The sequence below is a fragment of the Drosophila novamexicana genome, unplaced genomic scaffold (genome assembly GCF_003285875.2).
Source record: "Drosophila novamexicana strain 15010-1031.04,08,12 unplaced genomic scaffold, DnovRS2.1 tig00000817-arrow-arrow-pilon, whole genome shotgun sequence".
NCBI classification, from domain to species: Eukaryota; Metazoa; Arthropoda; class Insecta; order Diptera; family Drosophilidae; genus Drosophila; species Drosophila novamexicana.
In genome coordinates this window covers 954,064-981,827 of record NW_020824827.1, presented here as the reverse complement: position 1 = coordinate 981,827, position 27,764 = coordinate 954,064, and the positions used below count along the sequence as shown (strand labels likewise).

The 27,764-nt window shown below is 37.3% G+C and overlaps 1 protein-coding gene across 1 annotated transcript in view; it reads right to left on the bottom strand.

Annotated features, from left to right (window-relative positions):
• LOC115764132 (low choriolytic enzyme) overlaps nt 1-10,054 on the bottom strand; it is a 33,591-nt gene extending 23,537 nt beyond the window's left edge. Inside the window, exon 1 of the mRNA XM_030707004.1 lies at nt 9,665-10,054. Within this exon, the coding sequence (XP_030562864.1) occupies nt 9,665-9,794 (130 nt within the window). The 5' untranslated portion in view covers nt 9,795-10,054. The remainder of the gene's footprint in view (nt 1-9,664) is intronic.
• Nucleotides 10,055-27,764: the final 17,710 nt, after the last annotated feature.

Below are 27,764 nucleotides of genomic sequence, written 5' to 3'. Positions count from 1 at the left end.
TAAATTTTCCGCCCGCAAAAGCTGATTTGTAATTCAAAACCTGTTTGCCTGGACCCCGAAACATATGTTACGAATTATAAGGAATTAGATTCATAATAAAATAAAGCAGCCACCGTCGGGCTGTAATCAAAACAAAACATTTTCTGTTGCCCGTTTTAGTGAAAGCTTTCCTATGCCCCGCCCGCTCACGCACGCACGCACCGGCTCCGTTCCCGAACTCGAACCCAACCCCGAACCGGATCCATTGGCCAAGGCATGGCTCTGGGCCAGCAGAAGCAGCAGCAGCAGCAATCAGTGCACAATGTGTCCATGGTTTTTGGTAAATTCCAGCCAATTCCGAGCAGTCGGAGCAGCAGCATCCCATCAGGTGAAATTTGATTAGGGTCGTAAGGGCAATGATTGAGAAAACGTGATCAAATATGTTGCCATAAATGTTTAAATGTTGCCATAGTTTTATTTTGGGGATCTGTTGCTATTCTCGTTGCCATTGTCCGAGCTACTGCTCCAGCTACTGCTACTGCTAAGCAAAACTTGGGTTTATTATGTTGATGACTTTTAGCTGTGATTATTATCGTTAGCCCCATTTAATGCTTGTCGTCGCTGCGGCGCTGCTTTCAAATGTTGTTCGACTGTTATAATATAGCTCTTATAATATAGGTTAGCTAATCCCTAGCTTCCCATTAATCTAGATAAGCATTTGATTTGTTAACATTAAGACCATTAAATAGTTTAAAGTTAATAATAATCCGGCAATTATTTATGGAATGTATTTGTGGCATTGAATCCGTATTCTTATTGCCATGCTTGACACTTTATAGCTAGATTTAGCTATTTTATGGCTAGATAGACACATGTACCTTAAAATATCCTATATAGACGTGGGTAAAATTTTTCCACACCTATAACTCGGTCAAATTGAATTTTGCAGTAAAACCGCCGTTTGTGAACATTTCAGAATTGTTTTAAGAATATTCTAAATATATATATCACAATGTAAGGAACCAAATACAGGGTATGTGCAAAACTAGGTTTCCGAACCAAGTTTCAAGGTATGCTATTGGTCTTGAATGTAAATCGATTTGTTGCCTGGATTCCAATCTACCCCAACGAGTTTCAAGTTTTAAGCAGGTCGATCCGCAACATTAATATATATATATATATATATATATATATATATATATGTTCTAATTGAACACACAACCGATTGAAATTTGAGTTTTTGATTGGAAAACACCGTATGGAAAATGTGCACGGATATTAAATCTTAAAGCTATTGTTAATATCTAGTTGTTGTTTTAGGAAATATTCATAGACATTACAGTTGCCCACTTAAATTCAATTTACGAATGTAAACATCGTCATATTAATTAAGAAGTTTATACATGCGTAGGGTACATATGCATGCGTATGCATTTGAAGCAAATACGTGTAGATGGCGCTCATTTGCTATGGGAAACCCTTGAGCCATTTGGTTTGAGTTTCTATAATTTGTTGGTTAATTTGTGAATAGCTAACGACCGCAGAATTTGCTTGCGGTTTGGCTTACACATCCACGCCAATAGGCTCACACGCATATAATACGCACACGCACACAGTTGCAGCTTAGCTCTCACAGGTATTATTATTATTTGGCTGGCATTATGGACACAAGTTACTGTGAGGGATCGGTTTAGGCGCTGCATAATTGCATTAAACAAGGTTTGTTTAAAGTAGCTTATGGCTTAAGCTATTCCCGCAATCGTAATTGCAAACGGATGGCCAATGCATAATACAATGTGAGGGGGCGCGCTTGGGGAAGGGGGTGGGATGCATTAATTTATGATTGCTTAATTAAACCAATTAGATTGTTACGACAAACTCAACGTCAACGGCGACGGCGACGGCGACGCCGATGTCAGCGTCGACGTCGACGGCTGCGTTTCATAATCATTGCAATTGGCGGCGTTTTGGGCGCTGCTTTGCAGGGCTTTTCTCGCCGCGCGTTAGCGCATTTGCATAACTTAAGTCGACCCCCCCTGCATACGCCCCTGTTTTCCTTTAGCTTAAGTCCCGCTGCAAACTATAGATGGGCGCGTGACGAATAAAACGAACACGAACAATGTAACAAAACACGATTCAGCCTAGTCCTTAGTTTTCTTTTTTGTTTTCAAAGAACTCTACTTGAGTTGTGAATCAGGCTATGCCCATTCCCACTCTATTAGGCCCATACTCCTCTTGGCCGAACATTTGCTGTCAAACCATTATCAATCAGGCCATAACCATTTCTTCTCTTTTATTGCCCGTTGGTTTGCTGTTCGGCTCAAAGAGTTTTCACTGTATACGCTTCTTTTTGTAATTAATGAGATGTTTTAAATAAAAACTAGGAACAAGAATTCGAGTTGGAGCCCATGCCTGAGAACTTTCTTTAATTCTTTCCTTTTACCTGACTTTAGAGATCGTGTTTTTCGTGTTGTCACGTAGAATAGCACGGACCACGCCCATCTCTAATTCCCAAGCCAACTGCAGGGTTGCAGTGAGCGCTACGCAACTTCGTTTTTATGGCCGACGCTTTGGGGGCGCCCCATCATTTCTAATTTATAAACCTAATGCGACGCTGTTGCTGCCCCCTTGCAAAAGGGTGCAGGGGGGATTGGGGGGTTGGGTTGAGACTGCATTTTCTACAGTCTTCACTATTTAAGATCATTTAGTATGCAAGTGTCTTTTGTTCGCGGCGCGTAACCAGCTCCGTTTGCTGTCATATTTATTTTTCATTTGAGTGCAGGCAGGCAGGCAGGCACTGAAATAAAACTTTGCCATTTGGCCAAAACAAAGGCTCGAATGTCGCGCAACTCGGACGCACGTCAGCTGGCTGCCTTCTTAGGCAAGCCGCCGCGCCCCGTCCCGCCCCGCCCCGCCCCGGCTTGCCGCCGCAACACTTGGGGCCCAACACTGCCAACTCGAATTGGCAACAAAAAGTACATGCATTTTCATATAATGCTGTCGCAATTGCTGCTGCTGTTGCTGTTGCTGCAGCAGCCGCCGCTTCCTGGGAAATTGTAAATTATTTAGTGTGTCGCCGGGGGCGTGGCATGGACAGAACGTGCGGAATGGGAAAGTGGGCGGCGGGAATGCAACGCGCTGAATAATTGAATAGACTTTTCTTGCGTAATAAATGCTTTTTCCAACAGGCTGACACAAACCCAGCGACAGCGACGGGTGAAAGTTTTTGCACTCAACAGCACAAAATGGATAACTTTTCTATTTTCTATTCACACGTATATTTGTACAATTTCTGCAGCTTGTTTTTACCACCGAGCCCTACCTGCCTGCCTCTTCCTCCTTCCACTCCTGGGCTTATTAGCTAATCAGTTCCGATCATGCCACCTGTCAGGCACCTGACATGCATTTTTTAACAGCGCACTCGAGCCACAGGGTTTCATCTACATTAAATTTCGATTAAGCGTGCGCAACGTTAAGAAAATTCAAGCAATTAGGCGCAGCTTCAAGCTTCAAATGTTGTGGGTGGTAACTGGGGGGGAAGGGAGGCGTGTGTGTGTGTGACGATTCGGGGGTTGCTGACTTTTGGAAGCTCTCGTTGCGTGGGCTTCATTGTGGCCAGAAAGGTTTTCCACTTGCGAGCTATTTTTTTGCGAACGAAAAACTTTACGCTGTCGAAGCATAACCTTCTCAGCGTAAAAATAAAAATTAAATTTAACTGCGCAATGGGCGAGTTTGCTACGAAGATTCATGCACAATACAAATGCTATGTGAAGTGGAAATACTTGGTAAGCTCTTTATATATATATATATTTAACTGGTTGGATTGACGTATTCACTGCATGACTGATTGATTGGCGTAAAAGCAAGAAAGTCTTGCAATGAAAGACGCTACGATGAGGTTTTCGTAACTTTCGCCCGCATGTGTGGAAAATTGGCGGAATACGTTTGGTATTCAACTCGCGGACCAAAGGTTGTTTGAGCGTAATCCATCTTAATTGTGTTTAATATCTCATGGGTGGAATGGAGGTAAACGGAATGTCTTAAATTTAAAAATATAAACTTATTATGGGCCTAGCTAGCTCTAGGATATTATTATTTAATTTATTTTATAAAGAATTTCTAAGTAATTGCAAATTATGCCCAACTAGAATGGCAGCTAAAGCCACAAAGGCCTTAGGCTAAATAATTGAATATATTTCCTTTTGCTATGTGTGAGTATACTTTTTGTGTGCATTGATTTTAATATTTGTTGTATGAGTTAGGATTACTTGATTTTCGATTTGATATCTGATGATCATATATTATTTTGTGGATACGCTTAAGTCAAAAGACTATAATTATTGCGATATTCACTGTCGCATTCACGTGATTGACTGACTGATTGACTGATGTTCAACGCACAGCACAAACCTTTTGAGCTAGAATAGATTGCATTTTGCACAGTATTTTCATTATATAAAGGCACATTTCGATAGAGTTTTGGAAAGTTAATTAATTAGGCTGCATTTTATTTGCTTTCAATCGAATTTGAACTCATTTCGCAAGCTCATGGTGAAAATGCATTGCAAATTTCAAAAATATCTAGTTAATTTTAAACACAACTAGATCATAAATAAAATATTAAATATACATCAAATATACGACTACAATAAGCTATATTTGTAGGATAATTTTGAATTTATTTTATTCATATCTTTTTTTTTTTTTTAGAAATATAATGAAATATTTGTGCTTAAATATTTTTTTGTTGATTTATTATAATTGTTATTAGTTTTTTGGTATAATTTCATTTTTTGATTGAGTTTGAGCCAAACTTTATTACTTTATCGTTTTGAACGTTTCATGTAGACACGAATTTCTTTGAAAATATAATAGAGATGTTTACTTCGCATCTTTTAAATTCTACAACAATCGAAATATCAACCGACCTATATGCATTGTTCTGATCCCGTGAGCTCCTTTGAACTTGTTCCGCTCAACTAGGCAGCTAAAAAGCGCCAGCAAATATAATGTAAATGATAAAGAAATGAATAAAGCGCACTGCCAAAAGTTAAATGCAAAGTTTTCAATGTGAAAATGAGGCAAAGTGAAAGTTCTTTTTTTTTCCATTTATTTTCTTTTGTTTTATTTTTTGCTGCTGCTCTGTTGCCTGCTTCTCCATATTATTATTATCTGCCTTAATTGTTTTTCTTTCGACTTATTTACTTCTTTTGTGGCCCCTGTTGCCACTCCCCCAGCCCCTCTGGTATGTTGAGTGCCCATTTCAACAACTGTGCTAAAAATCTATTATTAGGCGCGTTTTTCTGTCCTCGGCACACGGCTGCAGTTAGGAAAAAACTCACAACTTTCCCCGAAAATCCACAATCCCCTTCCATTCCATCAACTTTTGCTGGCCAGCGCTTGACTCGTTTATTTCCGCGCGGAAATTGCGCGGTGACAAAGCGCTTTTATGAACCCGCTCGACATGGCTTGAGCATAGGCCCATCTGTCTGTGCATAATAACAAAACATTTTACTACCGCCCCACGCACACACACACACACACACACACAGAGAGGTAAGCACAGCTCGCTGGCTAGGTCCGAGCAAGACATCAGGTGTTTGGATGATTTGACAAAAAGTGCTTGGCGTTTTGTCGAAGCGCGCCCCGTGAGATTAGTGAGGATTTTATGGACTTACGCGTCGCCGGCAACTGCTAAACTGCGTGCGAATCGTACGTTTTTACCAATCCCCAAACCCCGCCCCGCCCCCACCGCCGCCGCCGCCGCCCCCTTTTTGTTGTAAACAACACCTGCTGAACTTTTGTCGTTTCATGGCTAAAAGTTTTTCGTGCTGTTGTTGTCTTGCCCGGCTTTGGGGCTATTGCGGTTGTCGTTTTTCCATTTGCAGCCAGTTTTGTTGTCTATTTTAATTTGTTTACTTTTGTTATTGAGCTGTCCTGTCCGCCGTGTGGCATGTTTGATTGGCTCTAAGCCCCAAACGGCAACACGGCACCACGTCAGGTGCTCGCTTGTTTTTTCTTATTCTTGCAACATCTGTCTGGTCGCAACGTTTGACTTTTGCTTTTGCTGTTAATTGAAATTCATACAAGACACAGATCAAGATGTCACTGCCAGGCAACAACTAAGTCCTCCTACGCATGTCAGCTGTCCGATGCTATCGACGCTATCGATGCCACATCAATATTATCAATGCCATCAATTCGCCAATGCTTAAGCAGCATAGAGCTGGCACGTCCAGGACTCATTTATAAATTTTGAGCAGCGTGCATAATTATGAAAAACAGGAAACGGAAATTGCAAAAAAAAAAAAAAAACTAGCCAAACAGCTGTCGTTGACGATGACGTTCTGCTGCTGCAACACTTTACTCTTTTACAATGCACTGCAACTTTGACGTCATCATCATCATTCCGATCAGCAGCAGCAGGAGCTGCAACAACAACATCATCATCATCAGCATCGGTGATAGCTTTTGGTTAGCACTTGGTAACTTTGTCTGCTATCAAACAGCTAAAAATAAAAATGAAGAAGCTGAGAAACAAGTAAATCAGCACTAGTCGGGTGTGCGCGACATGGAGATGCTCTGTAAGTTTTCATTCAAGACATACTAGCTATATTCTTCTAAAAATGCTTTCACAAAGGCATCCACCTCTTCTCCTCGTCCAGATTATTTATGGGAAATGCATACTTGTTTAACTTAATACCAAAGCGCTAATCTTTAGCTTTAAAATTGAGTTTAGCTTTATTGAGTATATATATATTTTTCGAGTTATGCATAAAAAGGTGATATCGATAAGGAAAACGATAAATTCATTATGCGTTTGGTATATGAGAATATATATATATTTCTCTAGTCTCTAGCTCTTGAGATCGAAACAATTATACAGCCAGACTCAGCTCATCTTGCTGATCAGGAATAGGTATATTCCTTTCGCGATCGGAAATGCTTTCTTTTGCGTGTTGCATTTTGAGCAGTAAAACCTGATGTCCCTTCTACGCCTTGTCAATCGGCTTAGGGTATAGAAAGTGCTTCGGTGTGTGGGTCCAGTCAGGGCCAGTGGCCATGGCCATAACTCTTTGTCCTGCTCAGCAGTTATTGAACATTTTCAATTACTTTCAGTTGAGAGCATAAATTTTTAATAATTTGAAACATGATAAAGGGAAATTAAAGGCGAAACTTGTCAAAAATTGCTAAGGAGCAACAGCAAAAAGCGATCCACAAAGTGACGACTGTTCCCTGCTGCCGGGGGCGGGCTCTGTGGATGGGTGGGCATGGCTGCTTGTTGCTAGGGAGTGGCTGCTTGTCGCGCACGATGTTTTACCAAACTATTATAATTACGTTGGAAAGACAAAAATTTTAATAAATGATAACTTTTTTGTCGTCAGCGCGTCACAACTTATTAAAAGTATAACGCATAATGCTAGTGGGGTTGGGGCTTTGTAGCTTCCGTTGGATGGGTGGGCAGACTTGGCAGGTTGCGAGGCTTGGGGTTGGAATTTGGCCGAAATGTTGCCAAGTAAATTTTGTTATCAAAGTTTATAATACGCTGCGACGGATGGCACCGTGCCGTTCCGTCTCGTTCCGCCACGTTCCTGGTCACGGCTGCAGCGTGAATATCTAAATAGATTTCCAATTTAATGTGGACAGTACTTTTATGAAGCTCTCATGGCTAGGCAACTTAATGGGCCGGCAATTACGTATAACATGCTCAATCTACGCCCTTTTTACATTCCTTGCATATATAATATGTGTGTTAAGCTTCAAGTTGGTTGACAGATAGATGCCCTGTACACGCTTCTGAAGTACCCAAAAAGGCCTTCAGAGTACTCAGATTCGTCTATAGAAACTAAAGCTGCTAAACTACCCAAAAGGCATTCTATTCTAGGAAGAGTCTTCAGGTACGTCTATAGAAAATAAAGCTTAATCTTCTTTTGATGATTGCAATTAACTTTTAATGATGTCTGAGAGGAGTGTGAGAAGTGTAAAATATTATTAGCCTAGACTCTTCATTTCATGAACTCTTATATCATTATCTAATATTTGCAGACATATATGGTTGCTGAGATCACACAGACTCTGGCTAGAGTACACAGTGATCAAATATGCCTTTTAGAGTCGCAAATTCTCAGCTGACGGGGAGTGCATTCAATTTCTATGTGAAACTTTATCCATAGCCATATCAAGGGCATCAAGTCTAATGAAAATTGAATAGTTCTCCAGTTTTGCACATGCTCCGCATCTGTGGGCGGCTGAATATTTGTTGTTGGTTAGTTGGTTGTTGCCGGCGCCTGTTAAGGGACAGCAAAGCCCGCTTTGCTCAGTCCCAGCTTCACGGTTTCATATATTTTTAAATATGCCAAAACATTCGGCACACACACACACACGTGCAGGAAATATTCTTGCTCTAGAATTCCTAGAATTGTAGATCTGACAAAATGGCAAAACTTTGCGACAAATTATAATGGCGGCCGTTATAGGCACACACACAGACACACACACATACACACACTTATACAAAGAGAAATATATTTGAATTTAATTTTGAGGCGTCTTTTGTGTGTGTGTGTGTGTGAGGGGGGGGGGGGGGGGGCACAGCAGAGGCAGCTGCGCAATGGCGACAACAGCTGTTGAGCTACTTTAACAGTCTGCTAGCTCATTAAGTTTTCCTACACACACACACACACACATACGCGCAATATAATGCGGCACACAAATAAATTTGTCACAGCAAAATTTTGCAACTTTGTGTAATCCGCAGGGAATGCGTTGCTGGGCGTGGCGGCCGCCCCTTGGCCACCAGAGGCAACCGCCGCAGCACACAGAATCTAGAAATCAACGAGTTTATCTCATTAAAAAGTTATTTTCCGCAGCAGCTGCAAACGCACACACACACACACACACACACACACACACACACACAAAGTCTTAGCCTACACATGCCAAGACTCACACACACACACACTCAGAGGGGGGCGCCATGTGTATTTAAAAGTGAACGAAATATGTAAATCCACTTCATTTAATTTCGCATTTAGCTAAAATGCTAGCACTAAATGACAAATATTCTTGTTTTGAGGCATAAATGCAGCAGCAGCAGCAGAGGCAGCGCAGCAGCAGACTTTTACTCTGGCTTGGCGTCCAGCCAAGTGTTTTGTGGTGGATGGGAAAGAGAAAGGGAGGCAGCCCACTTTCTTGCCTTTTGTCTGCTTGTTGTTTAGTGCAGCTCGACATACTTTTGGTTGCAAAGTATTTTTGCAACAACATCGCCTTGCCGCCAAAAAGACAAAGTACATTTCCGCTGGCAGTTTCCGGTTTCCGGCATTCGTTCGTGCTGTGCCTCCCTGCGCGCCCCGCACCCGTCCGCACACAAATCGAATTGTGGCATCAACGCTCGCTAAATTAATATAGTTAAGTGCAGCCTGTAAAGCGGCTAGGGCAAATCAAACAAACAATCTGCATGCCACGCAAATGAAGTTGAAGCGCTGTCAGACCTTGCCACACACAGCATTATGACCACTTAAGCATGCCACAGCCCGCCCTACCACCCACCATGCCCCGCCCAAGGGAGGTGTTTGCACTGATGTTGCACGACTCAGCTGTGTTGGGATTTTGGCCCGTCTGCCCAGGGCCGCGTACTAAATAAAACTGACGATCCTTCAATTTTAGTTACGAGTCAAAGGCTTACCTGCGCTCGATGCTTGAACCTGGTTTGCGACAATCAAGAGATTGTTACGAGTCAATGGCTTGCCTGGGCAACAGAGATTGCTTTCAAAGTAATTCCAGATTCTTTCTTCGGAATTCCATTTTCTTTGCATAGAAAAAAGGTTTAATCATAAAAAATTCTCGGTCTTTCGGTCGGTCTTACAAGCCAAAGTCTTGATCTTGAGATGAAGGAAAACATTATGAAAGAGGAGCGTTTAATTTTTTAACCGATTCAGTTTGTTTTTCGGCCAATATTTGCGTTTAGCTATAGCTAAGGTTCATTACGCACAAAAAACTGCTGCAAATTGAAAAAAATTGCCGAACCTTATGCGCTTCGTTCCGAGCCAAAGCCAGAACTTTTTGGACTCTAGTTTTGCCCAGTCTCGATGTTTCGTTCTGGTTGTTGCTTAAAAAATGTCACAGATGATCTTTACTTGGCCCTCGGCTAACATCTACTTAACAGAGTGTTGAAAGGTTTAGTTCTTAAAACGAATCACTTAGCTCTTAAATATGATTTGCTGTGATTGGATTTGGCTGTAACGACGGCTCAACGTGAACAAAAAATTAATTCCGGCTGCGAACCAGCTCGGTTCGGTTCAGTTCTGCTGGCTGGCTGGCTGGCTGGGGCAGCGCCTGCTGCATGTGCGCAGCTATTGTTGTTGACTGTTTCTGAATGCTTCAGCATTTTGGTCAATATTTGTGCAGCGCTTTGGCGTGTCCGCCAGTCCCGGAGCCCTTTGGTTGCCTTTGGCTTTCGGCTGGGGCCTTGCATATGCAGATGTCGTAGCATGAAATGCTTTTAGCCAGCTTTTCTGTGCTGCCTTTTACCCTTTTTCTGGCTACTTTTTTTTTTTCTCTCTCTGTCGGTTAACAACATAAAAACGTGCTTACACCTCACACACACACACACACACACACTGCTAGTAGATTTTAGTTTTTCTATCGACTCGTCCATTGGATTCACCTGCTGCTGCTTACAGCACGCTTGGCTTGCCTTGCTTCTGTCTGTACTTTTCGTGCCACAGCTCTTATATATTTTTTTTGTTTGTTGGAGATTAGCATGTCGACCTCAAACTGGCCTTGCCCATAATCCATAAGCCTTGCCACTCAACTGTATTGCAAATTTACATTCAATTTGATCTATGCAGCGCATTCATTTTATTTAATGGATAAAACTTGTCCAAAATATCTCGAATTGAATGCACTCTTCAATTCACTTCATCAATTTGAGATTGTTTCTCTTGTTGTTGTCGTTGCGGTTGCTTGTGGTTATTGCAATTTGCGGCCCTTCGGCATAAATGCATACAGCAGGCATTTTAACATTTTAGATTGCATTCACTTGATTGATTAACTCATTGAAAAAGCATTTTTAATGAAATACGGGCACAAAACAATAAGGTAATTTTCAAATTGGTTGTGTAAACTGAGAAAAGGGTAATTTTGCATTGATTTAATGCCCATTGAAATTAAATAACTACATATGAAACTGGATATTAATTATTCTTCAATTGATTTTTAAAACGTTCATTTGAAAATGGAAATATGAGAATTCCAAATCATTCATATTTATGGCCTGAAAGTCAATAAAAAGCGTATCATTAAACTGTGTAAATGTTTGTTATAAAAAAAAGGAAACATATCTGACTACGTTAAGGATATATATATCCTCGATCTAGTCATGTTTGGAAATTAAACAAGTAAGAGGTTCTAGACGGGAGCTCACGACTAGGGGATACCCTGAACCCTCTTCTTCCAACATCAATGATGATACATCATATATATATTCTATTTTAGAAGCTATATGTCAAGTTTGGTGACTCTAGCTCTTATTATTTACCAAAATTGCCCAAAAAACAGGATATCGATATAGATTTTTATCGATTGCTTGGAAACGGTGTAAGTTATCGATTATCGGAAACAAACTCCATCTGCGCGGGAACTAGGAGCACCTACAAATTTCAAGTCTCGAGCTCTAATAGGTTCTGTAAAATTGATTTAGAGATCAAACCATGAGCAAAAAGCCAAACCTTATGAAAATTGGATGAGATTTGACCGAATTATGGGGCTGGGAAATTTTGACTTATGTCTAGTTAGGATATTTGAGGGTACAATTTGTACATGAATTTTGACCAAAAATACTGTTGCCAGATTTTGATGCCAAATTGATTTAGAGGTCAAACCATGAACAAAAGCCAAACCTTATGAAAATCGGATGAGATTTGACCCAGTTATGGGGTTGGGAAATTTTGACTTATGTCTATATAAGTAATTTAAGGGTACAATTTATACATGAAATTTGACCAAAAATACTGTTGCCACTTTTTGATGGCAAATTGATTAAGAGGTCAAACCATGAACAAAAAGCCAAACCTTATGAAAATCGGATGAGACTTGACCCAGTTATGGGGTTGGTAAATTTTGGCGTATGTCTAATTAGGATATTTGAGAGTACAATTTTTACATGAATTTTGACCAAAAATACTGTTGCCAGATTTTGATGCCAAATTGATTAAGAGGTCAAACCATGAACAAAAAGCCAAACCTTATGAAAATCGGATGAGATTTGACCCAGTTATGGGGCTGGGAAATTTTGACTTATGTCTAATTAGGATATTTGAGGATACAATTTGTACATGAATTTTGACCAAAAATACTGTTGCCAGTTTTTGATGCCAAATTGATAAAGAGGTCAAACCATGAACAAAAAGCCAAACCTTATGAAAATCGGATGCGATTTGACCCAGCTATGGGGTTGGGAAATTTTGACGTATGTCTAATTAGGATATTTGAGGGTACAATTTGTACATGAATTTTGACCAAAAATACGGTTGCCAGTTTTTGATGCCAAATTGTTAAGAGGTCAAACCATGAACAAAAAGCCAAACCTTATGAAAATCGGATGCGATTTGACCCAGTTATGGGGTTGGTAAATTTTGGCGTATGTCTAATTAGGTTATTTGAGGGTACAATTTTTACATAAATTTTGACCAAAAATACTGTTGCCAGTTTTTGATGCCAAATTGATTTAGAGGTCAAACCATGAACAAAAGCCAAACCTTATGAAAATCGGATGAGATTTGACCCAGTTATGGGGTTGGGAAATTTTGACTTATGTCTATATAAGTAATTTAAGGGTACAATTTATACATGAAATTTGACCAAAAATACTGTTGCCACTTTTTGATGGCAAATTGATTAAGAGGTCAAACCATGAACAAAAAGCCAAACCTTATGAAAATCGGATGAGACTTGACCCAGTTATGGGGTTGGTAAATTTTGGCGTATGTCTAATTAGGATATTTGAGAGTACAATTTTTACATGAATTTTGACCAAAAATACTGTTGCCAGATTTTGATGCCAAATTGATTAAGAGGTCAAACCATGAACAAAAAGCCAAACCTTATGAAAATCGGATGAGATTTGACCCAGTTATGGGGCTGGGAAATTTTGACTTATGTCTAATTAGGATATTTGAGGATACAATTTGTACATGAATTTTGACCAAAAATACTGTTGCCAGTTTTTGATGCCAAATTGATAAAGAGGTCAAACCATGAACAAAAAGCCAAACCTTATGAAAATCGGATGCGATTTGACCCAGCTATGGGGTTGGGAAATTTTGACGTATGTCTAATTAGGATATTTGAGGGTACAATTTTTACATGAATTTTGACCAAAAATACGGTTGCCAGTTTTTGATGCCAAATTGTTAAGAGGTCAAACCATGAACAAAAAGCCAAACCTTATGAAAATCGGATGCGATTTGACCCAGTTATGGGGTTGGTAAATTTTGGCGTATGTCTAATTAGGTTATTTGAGGGTACAATTTTTACATAAATTTTGACCAAAAATACTGTTGCCAGTTTTTGATGCCAAATTGATTTAGAGGTCAAACCATGAACAAAAAGCCAAACCTTATGAAAATCGGATGCGATTTGACCCAGTTATGGGGTTGGGAAATTTTGGCGTATGTCTAATTAGGATATTTGAGGGTACAATTTTTACATGAATTTTGACCAAAAATACTGTTGCCAGATTTTGATGCCAAATTGATTTAGAGGTCAAACCATGAACAAAAAGGCAAACCTTATGAACATCGGATGAGATTTGACCGAGTTATGGGGTTGGGAAATTTTGACTTATGTCTATATAAGTAATTTGAGGGTACAATTTTTACATGAATTTTGACCAAAAATACTGTTGCCAGTTTTTGATGCCAAATTGATTTAGAGGTCAATCCATGAACAAAAAGCCAAACCTTATGAAAATTGGATGAGATTTGACCGAATTATGGGGCTGGGAAATTTTGACTTATGTCTAGTTAGGATATTTGAGGGTACAATTTTTACATGAAGTTTGACCAAAAATACTGTTGCCAGTTTTTGATGCCAAATTGATTTAGAGGTCAAACCATGAACAAAAAGCCACACCTTATAAAAGTCGGATGAGATTTGACCGAATTATGGGGTTGGGAAATTTTGACTTATGTCTATATAGGATATTTGAGGGTATAATTTTTACATGTATTTTGACCAAAAATACGGTTGCCAGTTTTTGATGCCCAATTGATAAAGAGGTCAAACCATGAACAAAAAGCCAAACTTTATGAAAATCGGATGCGATTTGACCCAGTTATGGGGTTGGGAAACTTTGGCGTATGTCTAATTAGGATATTTCAGGGTACAATTTTTACATGAATTTTGACCAAAAATACTGTTGCCAGATTTTGATGCCAAATTGATTTAGAGGTCAAACCATGAACAAAAAGCTAAACCTTATGAAAATCGGATGAGATTTGACCGAGTTATGGGGTTGGGAAATTTTGACTTATGTCTAATTAGGATATTTGAGGGTACAATTTATACATGAATTTTGACCAAAAATACTGTTGCCAGTTTTTGATGCCAAATTGATTAACAGGTCAAACCATGAACAAAAAGCCAAACCTTATAAAAATCGAATGAGATTTGACCGATTTATGGGGTTGGGAAATTTTGCCTTATGTCTATATAAGTAATTTGAAGGTACAATTTTTACATGAATTTTGACCAAAAATACTGTTGCCAGTTTTTGATGATAATTGATTTAGAAGTCAAACCATGAACAAAAAGCCAAACTTTATGAAAATCGGATGCGTTTTGACCCAGTTATGGGGTTGGGAAATTTTGATGTATATCTTATTAGGATATTTGAGGGTACAATTTTTACATGAATTTTCACCAAAAATAGTGTTGCCAGTTTTTGATGCCAAATTGATAAAGAGGTCAAACCATGAACAAAAAGCCAAACCTTATGAAAATCGGCTGCGATTTGACCCAGTTATGGGGTTGGGAAATTTTGGCGTATGTCTAATTAGGATATTTGAGGGTACATTTTTAACATGAATTTTGACCAAAAATACTGTTGCCAGTTTTTGATGCCAAATTGATTAAGAGGTCAAACCATGAACAAAAAGCCAAACCTTATGAAAATCGGATGAGATTTGACCTAGATATGGGGCTGGGAAATTTTGACTTATGTCTATATAAGTAATTTGAGGGTACAATTTTTACATGAATTTTGACCAAAAATACTGTTGCCAGATTTTGATGCCAAATTGATTGAGAAGTCAAACCATGAACAAAAAGCCAAACCTTATGAAAATCGGATGAGATTTGACCCAGTTATGGGGCTGGGAAATTTTGACTTATGTCTATATAGGATATTTGACGGTATAATTTTTACATGTATTTTGACCAAAAATACGGTTGCCAGTTTTTGATGCCAAATTGATTTAGAGGTCAAACCATGAACAAAAAGCTAAGCCTTATGAAAATCGGATGAGATTTGACCGATACATGGGGTTGGGAAATTTTGACTTATGTCTATATAAGTAATTTGAGGGTACAATTTTTACATGAATTTTGACCAAAAATACTGTTGCCAGTTTTTGATGCCAAATTGATTTAGAGGTCAAACCATGAACAAAAAGCCAAACCTTATGATAATCGAATGAGATTTGACCGATTTATGGGGTTGGGAAATTTTGCCTTATGTCTATATACATAAGTAATTTGAAGGTACAATTTTTACATGAATTTTGACCAAAAATACTGTTGCCAGATTTTGATGCCAAATTGATTTAGAGGTCAAACCATGAACAAAAAGCCAAACCTTATGAAAATCGGATGAGATTTGACCGAGTTATGAGGTTGGGAAATTTTGGCTTATGTCTATATAAGTAATTTGAGGGTACAATTTTTACATGAATTTTGACCAAAATTACTGTTGCCAGATTTTGATGCCAAATTGATTGAGAAGTCAAACCATGAACAAAAAGCCAAACCTTATGAAAATCGGATGAGATTTGACCCAGTTATGGGGCTGGGAAATTTTGACTTATGTCTATATAGGATATTTGACGGTATAATTTTTACATGTATTTTGACCAAAAATACGGTTGCCAGTTTTTGATGCCAAATTGATTTAGAGGTCAAACCATGAACAAAAAGCCAAACCTTATGAAAATCGGATGAGATTTGACCGATATATGGGGTTGGGAAATTTTGACTTATGTCTATATATGATATTTGAGGGTATAATTTTTACATGTATTTTGACGAAAAATACGGTTGCCAGGTTTTGATGCCAAATTGATTTAGAGGTCAAACCATGAACAAAAAGCCAAACCTTATGAAAATCGGATGCGATTTGACCCAGTTATGGGGTTGGGAAATTTTGTCGTATGTCTAATTAGGATATTTGAGGGTACAATTTTTACATGAATTTTGACCAAAAATACTGTTGCCAGATTTTGATGCCAAATTGATTGAGAAGTCAAACCATGAACAAAAAGCCAAACCTTATGAAAATCGGATGAGGTTTGACCTAGATATGGGGCTGGGAAATTTTGACTTATGTCTAATTAGGATATTTGAGGGTACATTTTTAACATGAATTTTGACCAAAAATACTGTTGCCAGTTTTTGATGCCAAATTGATTAACAGGTCAAACCATGAACAAAAAGCCAAACCTTATGAAAATCGGATGAGATTTGACCTTGATATGGGGCTGGGAAATTTTGACTTATGTCTATATACGTAATTTGAGGGTACAATTTTTACATGAATTTTGACCAAAAATACTGTTGCCAGATTTTGATGCCAAATTGATTGAGAAGTCAAACCATGAACAAAAAGCCAAACCTTATGAAAATCGGATGAGATTTGACCGATTTATGGGGTTGGGAAATTTTGCCTTATGTCTATATAAGTAATTTGAAGGTACAATTTTTACATGAATTTTGACCAAAAATACTGTTGCCAGTTTTTGATGATAATTGATTTAGAAGTCAAACCATGAACAAAAAGCCAAACCTTATGAAAATCGGATGCGTTTTGACCCAGTTATGGGGTTGGGAAATTTTGACGTATATCTTATTAGGATATTTGAGGGTACAATTTTTACATGAATTTTGACCAAAAATAGTGTTGCCAGTTGCCAAACCTTATGAAAATCGGCTGCGATTTGACCTAGTTATGGGGTTGGGAAATTTTGGCGTATGTCTAATTAGGATATTTGAGGGTACATTTTTAACATGAATTTTGACCAAAAATACTGTTGCCAGTTTTTGATGCCAAATTGATTAAGAGGTCAAACCATGAACAAAAAGCCAAACCTTATGAAAATCGGATGAGATTTGACCTAGATATGGGGCTGGGAAATTTTGACTTATGTCTATATAAGTATTTGAGGGTACAATTTTTACATGAATTTTGACCAAAAATACTGTTGCCAGATTTTGATGCCAAATTGATTGAGAAGTCAAACCATGAACAAAAAGCCAAACCTTATGAAAATCGGATGAGATTTGACCCAGTTATGGGGCTGGGAAATTTTGACTTATGTCTATATAGGATATTTGACGGTATAATTTTTACATGTATTTTGACCAAAAATACTGTTGCCAGTTTTTGATGCCAAATTGATTTAGAGGTCAAACCATGAACAAAAAGCTAAACCTTATGAAAATCGGATGAGATTTGACCGATATATGGGGTTGGGAAATTTTGACTTATGTCTATATAGGATATTTGAGGGTATAATTTTTACATGTATTTTGACGAAAAATACGGTTGTCAGTTTTTGATGCCAAATTGATTTAGAGGTCAAACCATGAACAAAAAGCCAAACCTATGAAAATCGGATGAGATTTGACCCAGTTATGGGGCTGGGAAATTTTGACTTATGTCTATATAGGATATTTGACGGTATAATTTTTACATGTATTTTGACCAAAAATACGGTTGCCAGTTTTTGATGCCAAATTGATTTAGAGGTCAAACCATGAACAAAAAGCTAAACCTTATGAAAATCGGATGAAATTTGACCGATATATGGGGTTGGGAAATTTTGACTTATGTCTATATAAGTAATTTGAGGGTACAATTTTTACATGAATTTTGACCAAAAATACTGTTGCCAGATTTTGATGCCAAATTGATTGAGAAGTCAAACCATGAACAAAAAGCCAAAGCTTATGAAAATCGGATGAGATTTGACCTAGATATGGGGCTGGGAAATTATGACTTATGTCTATATAAGTAATTTGAGGGTACAATTTTTACATGAATTTTGACCAAAAATACTGTTGCCAGATTTTGATGCCAAATTGATTGAGAAGTCAAACCATGAACAAAAAGCCAAACCTTATGAAAATCGGATGAGATTTGACCCAGTTATGGGGCTGGGAAATTTTGACTTATGTCTATATAGGATATTTGACGGTATAATTTTTGCATGTATTTTGACCAAAAATACGGTTGCCAGTTTTTGATGCCAAATTGATTTAGAGGTCGAACCATGAACAAAAAGCTAAACCTTATGAAAATCGGATGAGATTTGACCGATATATGGGGTTGGGAAATTTTGACTTATGTCTATATAGGATATTTGAGGGTATAATTTTTACATGTATTTTGACGAAAAATACGGTTGCCAGTTTTTGATGCCAAATTGATTTAGAGGTCAAACCATGAACAAAAAGCCAAACCTTATGAAAATCGGATGAGATTTGACCTAGATATGGGGCTGGGAAATTATGACTTATGTCTATATAAGTAATTTGAGGGTACAATTTTTACATGAATTTTGACCAAAAATACTGTTGCCAGATTTTGATGCCAAATTGATTGAGAAGTCAAACCATGAACAAAAAGCCAAACCTTATGAAAATCGGATGAGATTTGACCCAGTTATGGGGCTGGGAAATTTTGACTTATGTCTATATAGGATATTTGACGGTATAATTTTTGCATGTATTTTGACCAAAAATACGGTTGCCAGTTTTTGATGCCAAATTGATTTAGAGGTCGAACCATGAACAAAAAGCTAAACCTTATGAAAATCGGATGAGATTTGACCGATATATGGGGTTGGGAAATTTTGACTTATGTCTATATAAGTAATTTGAGGGTACAATTTTTACATGAATTTTGATCAAAAATACTGTTGCCAGATTTTGATGCCAAATTGATTGAGAAGTCAAACCATGAACAAAAAGCCAAACCTTATGAAAATCGGATGAGATTTTACCCAGTTATGGGGCTGGGAAATTTTGACCTTTGTCTAATTAGGATATTTGAGGGTACAATTTTTACATGAATTTTGACCAAAAATACTGTTGCCAGTTTTTGATGCCAAATTGATTTAGAGGTCAAACCATGAACAAAAAGCCAAACCTTATGATAATCGAATGAGATTTGACCGATTTATGGGGCTGGGAAATTTTGCCTTATGTCTATATACATAAGTAATTTGAAGGTACAATTTTGACATGAATTTTGACCAAAAATACTGTTGACAGATTTTGCTGCCAAATTGATTTAGAGGTCAAACCATGAACAAAAAGCTAAATCTTATGAAAATCGGATGAGATTTGACCGAGTTATGAGGTTGGGAAATTTTGGCTTATGTCTATATAAGTAATTTGAGGGTACAATTTTTACATGAATTTTGACCAAAATTACTGTTGCCAGATTTTGATGCCAAATTGATTGAGAAGTCAAACCATGAACAAAAAGCCAAACCTTATGAAATCGGATGAGATTTGACCCAGTTATGGGGCTGGGAAATTTTGACTTATGTCTATATAGGATATTTGACGGTATAATTTTTACATGTATTTTGACCAAAAATACGGTTGCCAGTTTTTGATGCCAAATTGATTTAGAGGTCAAACCATGAACAAAAAGCTAAACCTTATGAAAATCGGATGAGATTTGACCGATATATGGGGTTGGCAAATTTTGACTTATGTCTATATAGGATATTTGAGGGTATAATTTTTACATGTATTTTGACGAAAAATACGGTTGCCAGTTTTTGATGCCAAATTGATTTAGAGGTCAAACCATGAACAAAAAGCTAAACCTTATGAAAATCGGATGAGATTTGACCGAGTTATGGGGTTGGGAAATTTTGACTTATGTCTAATTAGGATATTTGAGGGTACAATTTTTACATGAATTTTGACCAAAAATACTGTTGCCAGATTTTGATGCCAAATTGATTTAGAGGTCAAACCATGAACAAAAAGCTAAACCTTATGAAAATCGGATGAGATTTGACCGAGTTATGGGGTTGGGTAATTTTGACTTATGTCTAATTAGGATATTTGAGGGTACAATTTTTACATGAATTTTGACCAAAAATACTGTTGCCAGTTTTTGATGCCAAATTGATTAAGAGGTCAAACCATGAACAAAAAGCCAAACCTTATGAAAATCGGATGCGATTTGACCCAGTTATGGGCTTGGGAAATTTTGACTTATGTCTAGTTAGGATATTTGAGGGTACAATTTTTACATGAATTTTGACCAAAAATACTGTTGCCAGATTTTGATGCCAAATTGATTTAGAGGTCAAACCATGAACAAAAAGCCAAACCTATGAAAATCGGATGAGATTTGACCTAGATATGGGGCTGGGAAATTTTGACTTATGTCTATATAAGTATTTTGAGGGTACAATTTTTACATGAATTTTGACCAAAAATACTGTTGCCAGATTTTGATGCCAAATTGATTGAGAAGTCAAACCATGAACAAAAAGCCAAACCTTATGAAAATCGGATGAGATTTGACCCAGTTATGGGGCTGGGAAATTTTGACTTATGTCTATATAGGATATTTGACGGTATAATTTTTACATGTATTTTGACCAAAAATACGGTTGCCAGTTTTTGATGCCAAATTGATTTAGAGGTCAAACCATGAACAAAAAGCTAAACCTTATGAAAATCGGATGAGATTTGACCGATATATGGGGTTGGGAAATTTTGACTTATGTCTATATAAGTAATTTGAGGGTACAATTTTTACATGAATTTTGACCAAAAATACTGTTGCCAGATTTTGATGCCAAATTGATTGAGAAGTCAAACCATGAACAAAAAGCCAAACCTTATGAAAATCGGATGAGATTTGACCTAGATATGGGGCTGGGAAATTTTGACTTATGTCTATATAAGTAATTTGAGGGTACAATTTTTACATGAATTTTGACCAAAAATACTGTTGCCAGATTTTGATGCCAAATTGATTGAGAAGTCAAACCATGAACAAAAAGCCAAACCTTATGAAAATCGGATGAGATTTTACCCAGTTATGGGGCTGGGAAATTTTGACCTTTGTCTAATTAGGATATTTGAGGGTACAATTTTTACATGAATTTTGACCAAAAATACTGTTGCCAGTTTTTGATGCCAAATTGATTTAGAGGTCAAACCATGAACAAAAAGCCAAACCTTATGATAATCGAATGAGATTTGACCGATTTATGGGGTTGGGAAATTTTGCCTTATGTCTATATACATAAGTAATTTGAAGGTACAATTTTGACATGAATTTTGACCAAAAATACTGTTGACAGATTTTGATGCCAAATTGATTTAGAGGCCAAACCATGAACAAAAAGCCAAACCTTATGAAAATCGGATGAGATTTGACCGAGTTATGAGGTTGGGAAATTTTGGCTTATGTCTATATAAGTAATTTGAGGGTACAATTTTTACATGAATTTTGACCAAAATTACTGTTGCCAGATTTTGATGCCAAATTGATTTAGAGGCCAAACCATGAACAAAAAGCCAAACCTTATGAAAATCGGATGAGATTTGACCCAGTTATGGGGTTGGGAAATTTTGGCGTATGTCTAATTAGGATATTTGAGGGTACAATTTTTACATGAATTTTGACCAAAAATACTGTTGCCAGATTTTGATGCCAAATTGATTTAGAGGTCAAACCATGAACAAAAAGCTAAACCTTATGAAAATCGGATGAGATTTGACCGAGTTATGGGGTTGGGAAATTTTGACTTATGTCTAATTAGGATATTTGAGGGTACAATTTTTACATGAATTTTGACCAAAAATACTGTTGCCAGTTTTTGATGCCAAATTGATTAAGAGGTCAAACCATGAACAAAAAGCCAAACCTTATGAAAATCGGATGCGATTTGACCCAGTTATGGGGTTGGGAAATTTTGACTTATGTCTAGTTAGGATATTTGAGGGTACAATTTTTACATGAATTTTGACCAAAAATACTGTTGCCAGATTTTGATGCCAAATTGATTTAGAGGTCAAACCATGAACAAAAAGCCAAACCTATGAAAATCGGATGAGATTTGACCGAATTATGAGGCTGGGAAATTTTGACTAATGTTAATATAAGTATTTTGAGGGTACATTTTTACATGAATTTCGACCAAAAAAATTTGTTGCCAGTTTTTGATGCCGAATTGATTTAGAGGTCAAACCATGAACAAAAAGCCAAACCTTATAAAAATCGGATGAGATTTGACCGAATTATGAGGCTGGGAAATTTTGACTTATGTCAATATAAGTATTTTGAGGGTAAATTTTTACATGAATTTCGACCAAAATAATTTGTTGCCAGTTTTTGATGCCAAATTGATTTAGAGGTCAAACCATGAACAAAAAGCCAAACCTTATGAAAATCGGATGAGATTTGACCGAATTATGAGGCTTGGAAATTTTGACTTATGTCTATATAGGATATTTGAGGGTATCATTTTTACATGTATTTTGACCAAAAATACTGTTCCCAGATTTTGATGCCAAATTGATTTAGAGGTCAAACCATGAACAAAAAGCCAAACTTATGAAAATCGGATGAGATTTGACCGATTTATGGGGTTGGGAAATTTTGCCGTATGTCTATATAAGTATTTTGAGGGTACATTTTTACATGAATTTTGACGAAAAAAAATTTGTTGCCAGTTTTTGATGCCAAATTGATTTAGAGGTCAAACCACGAACAAAAAGCCAAACCTTTTGAAAATCGGATAAGATTTGACCGAGATATGGGGCTTGGAAATTTTGACTTATGTCAATATAAATAATTTGAGGGTACAATTTGTACATGCATTTTTAACAAAAATACTGTTGCCAGTTTTTGATGCCAAATTTATTTAGAGGTCAAACCATGAACAAAAAGCCAAACCTTATAAAAATCGGATGAGATTTGACCCAGTTATGGGGCTGGGAAAATTTTGACTTATGTCTATATAAGTATTTTGAGCGTACATTTATTACATGAATTATGTCTATATAAGTAATTTGAGGGAGCAATTTTTACATGAATTTTGATTAAAAATACTGTTGCCAGTTTTTGATGCCAAATTGATTAAGAGGTCAAACCACGAACAAAAAGCCAAACTTATGAAAATCGGATGAGATTTGACCCAGTTATGGGGTTGGGAAATTTTGACTTATGTCTATATAAGTATTTTGAGGGTACATTTTTACATTAATTTTGACGAAAAAAAATTTGTTGCCAGTTGTTGATGCCAAATTGATTAAGAGGTCAAACCATGAACAAAAAGCCAAACCTTATGAAAATCGGATGAGATTTGACCGATTTATGGGGTTGTGAAATTTTGACTTATGTCTATATAGGATATTTGAGGGTACAATTTTTACATGTATTTTCACCAAACATTCGGTTGCCAGTTTTTGATGCCAAATTGATTTAGAGGTCAAACCATGAACAAAAAGCCAAACCTTATGAAAATCGGATGAGATTTGACCCAGTTATGGGGTTGGGAAATTTTGACTTAAGTCTAATTAGGATATTTTGATGGTACAATTTTTACATGAATTTTGACCAAAAATACTGTTGCCAGGTTTTGATGCCAAATTGATTAAGAGGTCAAACCACGAACAAAAAGCCAAACCTTATGAAAATCGGATAAGATTTGACCGAGATATGGGGCTTGGAAATTTTGACTTATGTCAATATAAATAATTTGAGGGTACAATTTGTACATGCATTTTTAACAAAAATACTGTTGCCAGTTTTTGATGCCAAATTTATTTAGAGGTCAAACCATGAACAAAAAGCCAAACCTTATGAAAATCGGATGAGATTTGACCCAGTTATGGGGCTGGGAAAATTTTGACTTATGTCTATATAAGTATTTTGAGCGTACATTTATTACATGAATTATGTCTATATAAGTAATTTGAGGGTACAATTTTTACATGAATTTTGACCAAAAATACTGTTGCCAGTTTTTGATGCCAAATTGATTTAGAAGTCAAACCATGAACAAAAAGCCAAACCTTATGAAAATCGGATGAGATTTGACCCAGTTATGGGGTTGGGAAATTTAGACTTATGTCTAATAAGGATATTTGAGGGTACAATTTTTACATGACTTATGACCAAAAATACGGTTGCCAGATTTTGATGCCAAATTGATTTAGAAGTCAAACCATGAACAAAAAGCCAAACCTTATGAAAATCGGATGAGATTTGACCCAGTTATGGGGTTGGGAAATTTTCACTTATGTCTATATAAGTATTTAGAGGGTACATTTTTACATGAATTTTGACCAAAAAAATTTGTTGCCAGTTTTTGATGCCAAATTGATTTAGAGGTCAAACCATGAACAAAAAGCCAAACCTTATGAAAATCGGATGAGATTTGACCGAGACAGACGGGCGGACAGACAGACAGACGGACTTGGGTAGATCGACTCGGCTATTGGTGCTGATCAAGATTATATATTCTTTATGGGGTCGGAGATGCTTCCTTCTGCCTGTTATATACATACATATACATTTGGATTTTGCACAAATTCAATATACCCTTATACTCATTTTTAATGGGTTCAGGGTATAAAAACCTATAGACATGAAACTTAAAATATATAACTCGTATGATGCCTTATTCTTATATCTGTTTCTTGTTCCATATTATACTGAGGTTTAGTTTCCAATATTATTTTAATAGACATGCGTTGTGGGATATTGTCTCCATAGTATAAATAGGCATCAATTTTATGATTTTGTTCCCTAAATATAGCTCGTGAATTATGAGAACCAAAGTTATTGTTTCTGCTAAAGCATAACCATATCAAAAATTATTACCTTCTCCTATTCTTTTTAATATTGGAAAAATACTCATATTTAAAGGCAATTATATATAAATTTATATAATTTAAGCCCTGAGTAAAGGTCGGACAAAAAGATTGGACAATAAACACAAAGCCCACAAGTGTGGGCTTAATGAAAGAAGCAGACAATTTGCAATGTTTAGGAGAAAAGAGATTGTAATGACGATGATGAGTTTGACGTTGGGCTTAGGATATCTCCTAGTCGGCCTTTCCCGACTGCAGCACTGTTCCATGTTCAAGCAAATAACGTAAGGCTAAATTTCAAAGCTCTACTAAGATGTTTGATCTGTGAAGAACAAATGTATTTTGATACAATAAATTGCTAAAAATGTGACATTATTGGAGGAGAATCATGCCATGTCCCGGTTGAAGTACATTTAACTCTCGTCATTAAAAGTACGCGCTATGAATAATGTAGTTCCCGAAATACCTTTTTAAATATAGATGATTTTAAAGTGGGACCAAAAAGTTAAAACAAACATTTAAGCCGCTTATAAATACATTTTCAAATGAAAGTAATTTTTTATCACTGATTCAATACTGACTTTGAATGCGAATCCATTTTCTGGCTACATCATTATTTGAAGACCTGGCCAAAACTGACACTGGGTGACCTTTTCCACTTCTATATATATATGCATACATATATATATATATACATTTCTTCATCTTTTTTCATGCCTGGAGAGCTCATCGTGTTGATTTTTGCCTATGCGAAATCCTTAGCAGAAACTTCTTGCATCATTTAGCATGGCAAACTGGTTTAATGGTTGTTAACTTGAGAGTCCGAACTAACAAAAAGGCGTCTCCGGTTGTTGGGTTTTAATGGAAATCAAATTCTTTAGAAGTTCTGTCTCAGCTCTGGGCCAGTCCCTTGACCATTGATCATCCAAATGTTACGCATCACAGCAACATTTACGGCTACAATTGTACATTGGCAATTTGCCGACGCCTTTTGTACGCTTTTGTATTATTTACTAAAAACTTAAAGGGCTCAATAAAAGCGCCCAGGGATGCACGTGCTGCTGCCTCTCCTTGATCCTATGCAAACAGGCAAAATAAAAAACCAAAAAAGACAGCATCAAGGAAAAGGGAACGGACAGAAAACTAGTCTTACTAACTGACTGACTCAATGTCTGGGCGACATGCCAACCTCAGACCGTCTGTATGTACATATCTATCTATTTTAATATATGTCTGTGTATGGGTGTGTATGGGTGTGTGTGTGTGTGTGGGTGTGTATGTGGAAGGGTCAACCTTTTATGTTTGTTTTGTATTTTGTTTATGCAAAAATTGCCAGAGCAATTTCATAATGGGTCAAAAGAGAAATCAACTTTTGTTGAAAGTGCTTTAAAATGCACGACAACAGCAGCAGCAATAGCAGTAACAGAAATAGCAGCAACATACAAGTGTTGGGTATGCCCGATCTGGAGATACCCCGTATTAAGCTGGGATGGTAGCACATAATTATATTCTTATATCATACAAATATCTCTCCGATACTTATCAAACTTGATCTGGAATCAGCTCTCTAATTGATGTGTCTACAGTGTGTCTACAGTTCGTGCGTTCGACAAAAGTACAGTTGGACAGAGGGCCAGTTGCATGCATGGGCACAACATTATTATACCCTGTTTCTCGTGGTTATAGGGCATAAAAAGTGGCAGGACATGCGCCTGATTGTTGCCAGGTCGTCGCTCAGTCCATTGACTAAATGGAGCGGATGTCAAAAACTAAAGTTGCAAATTTTTCGTACGCTTTTTGTTAGTCTCGTAGCAGAGACACACACACACACACAAACACACACACACACACGTCAGTTGCATGCATCGCTTAGGTTGCGGACAAGGACAACAACATTGTCCTGGCACTTGAACAACCTTGCCAACCGACATTTGTTGTTTGGACGCCGCTCCGTTAGGTTAGTTCCGTTTCGTTATATATTTTTTTTTTTAGTTTTGAGTTTGGGTTTGGGTTTGTTTGCCGCCCTTAGGAGATTTGCCTTTTTAAGCCCGTTCTGGCCAATGTTCCACTGAAGAGTGTTTCCCTTGGATTGTGCTTTGTTAAGCAGCGTCCTTGGATGACAGCCGCCCGCCCGCATAGTTTAATGCTTTTAATTTTTTGACATTTCATTTGGCCAAGCTTATGTCAAGAATGAAAAAAAACTCTTTAATTGTCTGGTGTGAAAAGTTTTTCGTCTGCATGCAGCCTACATTGCGACACACACACACACCCAACTTTCCAGATTGGTGTGCTTTGCCCTGGCTTGTTTGCACGGAATCAATTTAATACGCTTCGATCTTGAAATAGACTCCAATGTTGAAATGTTTACAAAATTGCTATTTGCCAGCGGAAATGCATGCCATTCTCCGTTAACACAGAGCAGCTACATGTTCTCTACACATTTAATGACTGTATGCGTGTCCCAGCCAAAGGTCATAAGGTTGGCAGCTGATTAAAAATATGTTCTCAAGCAGAAGTCAAATCGAGCACTCGTATGTATCAAAGTTTGAGTTGATTGGCAACTGCAGCTGCAAAGCAAATCACTTTCTTTTGATTTTGTAAATCTTACTGAGCTAAGCTCCAAAACTGTTGAACCTTAACTTGAACCTGGT